An 8683-nucleotide genomic window follows, 5' to 3' on the forward strand; every position below is an offset into this window, starting at 1 on the left:
AATGACTTTGTGATACCGAAAAGGAAAGTGGAGGAGAAATTGTTGAAGGTGGACATAAAAAAAAAGACATCTGGGGTGGATGGAATCTATCCAATTATATTAAGGGAGTTAGCAAAGGAAGTAAACAAACCCTTAGCCATAATTATGAGAGCATCCTTGGATTCAGGGGATATCCCTATGGACTGGAGATGTGAAAATGTATCCCCAGTTCATAAAGGGAGGGATCAAAAGGTAACGTGAGTAATTACAGACCTAGTAGCTTAATGTCTGTTCCAGGGAAAATAATGGAATTATTGGTTAAAGAAGTAATGCAGGACCATCTAGACAGGCATGTAGTTATACTGCAATCACAGCCTGGATTCATTAAGAGGCCATCTTGTCTAACCAATCTGATGTTACTATGACACAGTGACCAAGGAACTGGAAACAAAAAATAAGTTTGACATCATATACTTGAATTTCAGGAAGGCTTTTGATATTGTTGCACATAAAAGGCTGCAGTAAAAACTGGAGCAATGTGATCTTAAGGGAAAGTTACTGCTATGGATAAAGGGATGGTTAAGTGGAGGTTATCAATGGGCACTGCTCTTTGTGGACTCAAGTTATTAGTGGAGTTCCGCAGGTTTCACTGCTGGGCCAATTTGTTTTTTTTCAATATTTATTAGTGATACTGACAAGGGTAAATCAGGCTTAATCTTTGAGTTTGCAGATGATACAAAGGTTGGCAGGGTGGTTAACGACAATCATCAGAGTGAGCTATTGCTCACTCTGATGACTGATGAGAGAGCCTTGTCGAACAATTCGGCCATGGAAATATTGTGCAAGGCTCAAGGGGTAGAATTTTTTTCAGCCTGGTCTCTACTTGTTAACAAAATGGACTGCTTCTACAGGGATGGGATACACTTCAATAGAAAGGGTGCAAGAATATTTGCTGATGCTATCGAGGCAGTGTTAGGTGTGTCGGAAAACTGCTAGCTTGGGGGGATACAAGGACTAATAGATTAACAGTAGCCACTGGCAGAGGTGAAAGTGATTCTTGCACTACTTCTACTGGAATTGAGCAGAAGCCTGGAAAACAAGATGCAGGATATTTCAGAGACTGCTGGGAGTCATTGCAGTACAAGTAAACACATGGGTTGTGTTAGGGTAGCTAAGAAAAAGAACAGGTGTGTATACTTGCGTGTACACCAATGCTAGGAGTTTGGTAAATAAATTTGATGAATTTGAGGTATTGCTCAAAGCATCAAAGGCAGATATTGTTGGGATATCAGAGACGTGGTGTCACACAGATATAAGGAATGCAGAACTGGAATTTGGGGAGTACAACGTCTACAGAAAGGATAGACAGGATAGGAAGGGAGGAGTGGTTATGCTATTAGTTAAAAAACACATAAAATCCAAGGAAGTGAAGCCGGTCAACATCGCTGGACAGTGCAGTGTCGAGTCAGTTTGGTGTGACATAAGCATTGGGAGATCAAAATTGAGAGTAGGAGTATGCTATAGGCCTAATGACGCTGATGAGTATAATAAGAAACTGTACAGGGAAATAGAGTGGGCCAGTAAATCACAGTCTTATAATGGTGATTTTAATTTCCCAGATATTGACTGGAATTTGTGGGTTGGTCACTCACACACTAGCAAGGCTTTTGTGGATTTATTGGATGATTGTTTTCTACATCAGCATGTTCGGGAGGCAACTAGAGGGAGTAATATTCTTGATTTGATTAACAGTAGTGATTCTTCATGCATTAAGAATCTGCAGGTAAATGAACCACTAGGTGGCAGTGATCACAGTGTGCTGAAGTGGGATTTATTCAAAGAGGTAACTACCATCAGGGGTAGAGGGAAGGGTTATTGCTTTCGTAAAGGCGAGTACGATGGTCTGAGACAGTATTTAAAATCTATACAGTGGGACCAACTGATGATGTTATTACCAACAGCAAATTCAAAATGGAAAGCATTCAAAGAACTTATCTTGGAAGCTACTAGGCTTTACATACCAACTAAGAAATATTGTTCAAGGTTTAGGCCTAAATGGATGTCAGATGAACTAATAAGACATATGGCAGAGAAGAAAAATGCATGGGATACATATAAATTAACACGTGACACAGAAGCCTATGATAGATATAAGTTGATCTGTAACCGAGTTACAAAGGAGGTTAGGCAGGCGAAGGCAGATTACCAGAAATCTTTGGCAAGGGATGCAAAGAAAAACAGCAAAGAGTTCTTTACTTATGTAAACTCTAGAAGGAAGGGGATGAATCAGATTGGTCCACTTGATATTGATGGTTCAACTGTTGTTGACCCTGCTCAGGTAGCTAACAAACTAAATGAATATTTTTCACCGACATTCACACATGAGGAGTTATTCAGCGAGGAATGCCAGAGGTGTATTCAACTCTGGCAGTAAGCTAGATAATTGTGTAATAGCTGAGAGTAAAGTGGAGCAGAAATTGTTGAAGATAAACACAAGAAAGGCACCTGGGGTGGATGGGATCTATCCAGTTATATTAAAGGAGGCAGCAAAGGAAGTAAGCAAACCCTTAGCCATAATTATGAGAGCTTCCTTGGACTCGGGGGAGGTACCCATAGACTGGAGATGTGCAAATGTGACCCCAATTCACAAAGGAGGATCAAAGGCTGACACAGGTAATTATAGACCTGTGAGTTTAACTTCTGTTCCAGGAAAATTAATGGAGGCACTGGTTAAGGAAGCACTGCAGGATCATCTAGACAAGACTTCAGTTATAGCTCGGACACAGCATGATTTTGTTAAAGGGAAGTCTTGCCTGAACAATTTGATTGGATACTACTATGATGCAGTCACAAAAGAACTGGATGCAGGGAATAACTTTGATATTATATACTTGGATCTTAGAAAGGCTTTTGATACTGTTGCACATGGAAGGCTGCTGCACAAATTGGAGTAGGGTGGCATTGGAGGCAAATTGCTGCTATGGATATAGGGGTGTTGAGGGGGAGAAGACAAAGAATGGTAATCAATGATCACTGCTCATCATGGACTAATGTTATTAGTGGAGTCCCTCAGGGTTCAGTGTTGGGTCCATTATTGTTTTCTGTATTTATAAATGATATTGATGATGGTATATCAAGCTTAATGTCCAAGTTTGCAGACGATACGAAGGTTGGCAGGGTTGTCAAGGACACTACTGACACTATGCTGCTGCAACAGGATCTGGAAAGGTTGAGCAGATGGGCTGAGAGGTGGCAAATGAAGTTTAACATTGATAAATGTAAAGTACTACATATGGGAAACAGCAACCCCAGAGCAACGTATCAACTCTGTGGTACTACACTGACAGTGGTAAAGAATGAAAGGGACCTGGAGGTGGTTGTGCAGGCAGATATGAAGTTCTCTGAGCAGTGTAGATGGGCTGCAAGAGTAGCTCATGGTGTATTGTCAATGATATACAGGAATTTTTCTAACAGGGATAAGGAGGTGATTATTCCCTTGTATAAGGCAGTGGTCAGGCCACATCTTGACTACTGAATACAGGTCTGGAGGTGTCATTTCAAGAAGGATGTGGAGCTGCTGGAACGAGTACAGAGAGGAGCAACAAGATTAGTGAATGGAACAAAGGGTTGCTGTTATGAAGAAAGGCTTAAGTTTTGCAAATTACAGTGTCTGGAGACTAGGCACCGGTGAGGTGATCTGATAGAGATGTATAAAGCCTTGAATGGTTTGAGCATGCATCAATGCTGGTGGGATTCTGCCTCTTGCTCAGAATAATCATCTGAGAGGGCATAAATTGAAATTGAGGGAAGACAGATGTAGGATAGATGTGCGGAAATTTGCCTTTAGCCAGCGGATAGTTGGTTGGTGGAACAGACTTCCATCCCTTGTGGAAGTTGATAGCCTAAATAAATTTAAGGCTCAGCTGGACAGATATTTTGAATGAACGGAGGGGTGAAGTGGAAGTTTTTTTTTTTTTTGGCTGATGCATGCTGCATAAGCTTGCTTTCTTGCATCATATGCCTCTACTAATGCTAATGCTAATTGCAACAAAATCTAGAAAAATTGGATCGATGTTCTGAGAAATGGCAGTTGACAAATGCACGGTTCTGTATGTGGGTAGCAGTAATGCCACAGTAACTTATCAACTATGTGTTGCTACACTCAGTAGTGAGAACAAAAAATACCCGGGGGCAGTTGTGCGGTCAGATATGAGAAGTCTCTGAGCAGTGCAGACATGCAGCCAGGACAGCTCATGGAGTTTTGTCAATGATATACAGAAACTTTGGTAGCAGGGATAAGGAGGTGATTATACCTTTGTGTAAGGCCATTGTTAGGCTGCATCTTGAGTACTGTATACAGGTCTTGGAGGCCTCACTTTAGAAAGGATGTAGATCTGCTGGAATAGGTGCAGAGAATGGCAACAAGGCTGGTGAAGGGAACAAAAGGATACTCTGATCTAGAAAGGCTTCAGTTCCACAAATTGTAGGATCCCGAGACTGGGCCCCTGCACGGAGATGTGAATGAGGTGTTTAAAGCCTTGAATGGATTGAGTTAGCTGAATGTTAATGGCATTCTTCCACTTGCTTAGACTACACGCATGAGTGAGCATAAATTCAAGTTGAGAAAGGATAGTTGCAGGATAGATATGTAGAAGTTTCCCTTCAGCCAGCAGGTGGTTGATTGTTAGAATAGGCTTCCATCTGTTGCTGTGGAAGTGGATGGGTTGAATAAATTCAAGGAAGAACTAGACAAATTCTTGGAGGATATAGATGAGGAACTGTGTGGGTTTTTTTTTTTTTTCTGCTGATGCTATATATGCTTGCTTTCTTGCATCATTTGCCATTACTAGTACTATTTTAAAAGCTTGTACTTATGAGAGAAGACAAGCATATAAGTACAAAACACATGGCAATGCTACCACACCAAAAAAAAAAAAAAAAAAAATCAAAGGTACACATTTGAACCTATCCGGCATATGCTGTACTTTTTTGTCAAAAATATGCAGATTTCACTGCTTTGAAAACATACTGATATATATTTGGTAGTTCTCATTTGATAAACATTAGACACTCTTATATATATCAATTTTCGGAAGTCTTATATACTGAGTGATCACTGAATTATGACCACCTACCTAATACTTCGTAGGTCCTCCTTTTTCCCTCAGTACAGCAACTATCCGATGTGGCATTGATTCAACAAGATGTCAGAAGCGTTCGGGAGGTATGGCCAACCAATCTAAGTTGCCTGATATGCCTTTCCATAGTGTCCCACAATTGCTCTATGGGATTGATATCGGGGGAGTTCAGAGGCCAATTGATATGATGGAAGTGTTTCTCAAACATTCCTGCACAACAAGTGCCCGATGGCTCAGTGCATTGTCATCATGGAAGACACCATCGTCATTCAGGAAAACATATAACACAGCGGGGTTTACACAGTCAGCAAGCAGTTGACGATAGTGGAGACCATGATATGTTGTTCCACATGCACCAGTGGTCCAAGTTCCTGCCAGTAAAACATGTCCCACACCATACAACTGCCTCCACCAGCCTGCACTTTTGATACCATGCATGATGAATCAAGAGTCTCATGTTGTTGATGCCAAATCCATACATGACCATCCACGGTGTGGAGTAAATAACATGACTCATCCAACCAGCACACCTTCTTCCAGTCTTCTAATGTCCAACTTGCATGCTCTTTGCACCAGGTGAGTCTTTTACGCCGATGAACCTTGGTTATGAGAGGATGCCGTAGGGGTGTCTGCTGGTATAGCCCATACATGCGAAGCACGGTCAGGCCAGATATTGTTCCGGGTTGGCCCATGTTGTATTGGGTAGTCAACTCTTCAACAGTGCTGTGCCTATTTGCCTGTACAAGGTGTCAGACCCGGCACCTTATACTCTCACCTCTAACATCAACCTTTCGCTGACATATGCAGTTTTGCCAGTGGGTCATTATTTGACCATTTTGACGCCAGTTCTGGTACACTTTAACTATGGTGGCCTCTCGAATACCCACCAGTTCAGCCATTTGGGGAAATCGAGGCACCAGCTCGTCAAGCACCCACAATCTGGCCTTTATCAAAGTCTGATTAAATCCTTCCTTTTACCCATCACACTCGGAATTTTGTTATCTACTGAACCACTGACACCTTATCTATGCTACGTAAATTGACTAATTCTGCACTCCCGTACGTTCCTCACGTGGTCAGCAGGTCGCATTCAGTTTTCATAGGGGTAATCATAATTCAATGATCACTCAGTGTGTGTATATATATATATATATAGAGAGAGAGAGAGAGAGAGAGAGAGAGAGAGAGAGAGAGAGAGAGAGAGAGAGAGAGAGAGAGAGAGAGAGAGAGAGAGAGAGAGAGAGAGAGAGAGAGAGAGAGAGAGAGAGAGAGAGAGAGAGACTGCAAAGACATTAAGTTTTTACAAAACTTTAAAACAGGCCAGATTTCTGGAATCTCTTGGGAAAAACCAAACTTTTTGGTAGGTTTGAATATCTGATAGGATATACAATGGATTAACATAGATCTATGTTAACAGATCATCTGAATGATTATGTAGTTATTTATTGAAAGAAACTGATTTTTACTAGTAACTCTTTTTTTTTTTTTTTTACTATGTTGTTTATCTTGGTATATTAATAGATATAGCAATATGTTCTTACCTTGTTCATTATAAGAATTTATAACAAGCGTAAAAATACTTCACTGAAATATAAACTGCATCTTTGATGCATTGACAATTTCATCCATCATTATATTCTACTCTAACATTAAACTAGGGATTTCATATTCTATTATAGAACATTTGCCCCTATTTTAGTTTGCCAAATTGGGTATCATTTCTTAGCTCCACCAACTGCTTTTCGCAGTCTGTTTTGAACATATCTGTTTTGAACATATTTTTGAATACAGACTTCCGCTTTCACAATTTGTGAAAGTTTATATTTAAATTATGTGTACAATGGAAACAATTATTTATCTCAAACTTTTATTTAGAAACACTAAAATCAGTAGGTTCATCTCTGAATCAAAAAAATATTTGATAAAGCAGTATGGAACAAAACCTTTTTATAATAAAATTTTTAAATTTTCAGGTGAATACAGCTGTCTACGTGCTGAATTAAACTTAAAACGTTCAATTGGATTCCACGTTGTTCAGAGCTACTTACCCTCTATACTGATTGTGTTCATTTCGTGGGTTTCGTTTTGGCTTGATGTTGACGCTATTCCTGCGAGAATCACATTAGGTGTTACAACCCTTCTCACCATTTCCTCTGAAAGTAGTGATCAGCAGGCTAATTTAGCTCCAGTCTCTTATGTGAAAGCTCTAGATGTGTGGATGGGTACATGCACAACATTTGTGTTTGCTGCTCTACTAGAATTTACATTTGTCAGTTATTTGGCACGTAGAAAATCTCCATTACTTAGAAAAGGTAGTGAAAGAACTGCAGTTCACCAAAGTATTTTACTCCTCACAGTAAGTATTATTTGCATTGCTTATATGATAAAAATAGTTTTGTATTTCCTTCAATATGGAAAGATTCTCTCCTCCAGTATGTATTGAGACACACAAAAACAAACTGCCTTGAGAAAAGCAAAATGTAATATATTATACCCCATTGCTGTCTACAAGCTTTCTGTATATAGTCATCAGTATTCTGCACTCTTCCTTTGAGGCAATAACTAGTTCGTTCATAGACCACTCTCTTTGTCCAACTTTCAATTGCTGCTCCATTGGATTAAAATCAGCTCTGAATGCATTTTTTTATGATAATGACCTTTAAACCACTATATCATTAACCAAGGTGAGTAATATGAGACATCTCAATCAAGATGTTGACATAATGATTACATGTATAACCACTAATGAACTTAGATCAGAACACAGTTTTATAAGAGAGTGCAAACAGTTGTTTCTTCTCATCTATTGCATTTCTTCAGCTATGGGTGAGGGGACAAAATATTCATTCTTTGTATAGATTTCAGCTATCTACAACTCTGGAGCTATTTCAGACCATGTCGAAAAAGTCAAGATAACCACATAGAACAATCTTGGACATCCCCCTCCCCCAGAAAATGTTCCAAAATTCCCCTGCAATTTATGGTCCAAAGGTATACTAGGTAGACGTAATAATGTCATTATCTTTAGCCATGGCTAGTAATAGTATGGTCAAAACATCTATAGTTTTCTATAAAAAAGGTAACTCTTTTATTGTGCAATCCTTTCAGATCACACGTAACAGAGGCAACGAAAAGGTCAGTTGTAATTCAAAGAATCCTTAGTCACCTGCAGTCATTGGGCATTTAAGTATTCTTTCAAGTATTCATTTTTTCAATTCATGTGTGATGAGTGGACAAAGTGAATGGAGGCACCAAATCATGATGAAGTTGCCAACCCTTTCCCAGGTATGAGAGAGAGAGAGAGAGAGAGAGAGAGAGAGAGAGAGAGAGAGAGAGAACAATGCCCTCAGTGATCCTGAAAATAATACACTCTGCAGAAAGTGAAAGTTCGGGCCATAACATCAGTAATGACAAGTGTGATAGTAACAATGTGTTATTGGCATTACAGAGTGAGCAGGAGTTTTGTTTTACATTGACATTTTAATTAATAAGCACTTGTGAATTTGTTGTTTAAAATAGTCAGTCCTCGTATAACACGTGTTTACACTACACGAATTCGATCATAC

At 39.6% G+C, this 8683-nt stretch overlaps 1 protein-coding gene across 2 annotated transcripts in view; it reads left to right on the forward strand.

The window, feature by feature from the left end:
- LOC150090865 (glycine receptor subunit alpha-1-like) overlaps window positions 1–8683 on the forward strand; it is a 300163-nt gene that overhangs the window by 276434 nt on the left and 15046 nt on the right. For both annotated transcript variants that reach the window (XM_090380406.1, XM_090380412.1), the window contains exon 7: window positions 7091–7473. In XM_090380406.1, the coding sequence (XP_090236532.1) occupies window positions 7091–7473 (383 nt within the window). The remainder of the gene's footprint in view (window positions 1–7090; window positions 7474–8683) is intronic.

This window comes from Mastigoproctus giganteus, chromosome 1 (genome assembly GCF_048544385.1).
Source record: "Mastigoproctus giganteus isolate SK-2022 chromosome 1, ASM4854438v1, whole genome shotgun sequence".
Classification (NCBI taxonomy): domain Eukaryota; kingdom Metazoa; phylum Arthropoda; class Arachnida; order Uropygi; family Thelyphonidae; genus Mastigoproctus; species Mastigoproctus giganteus.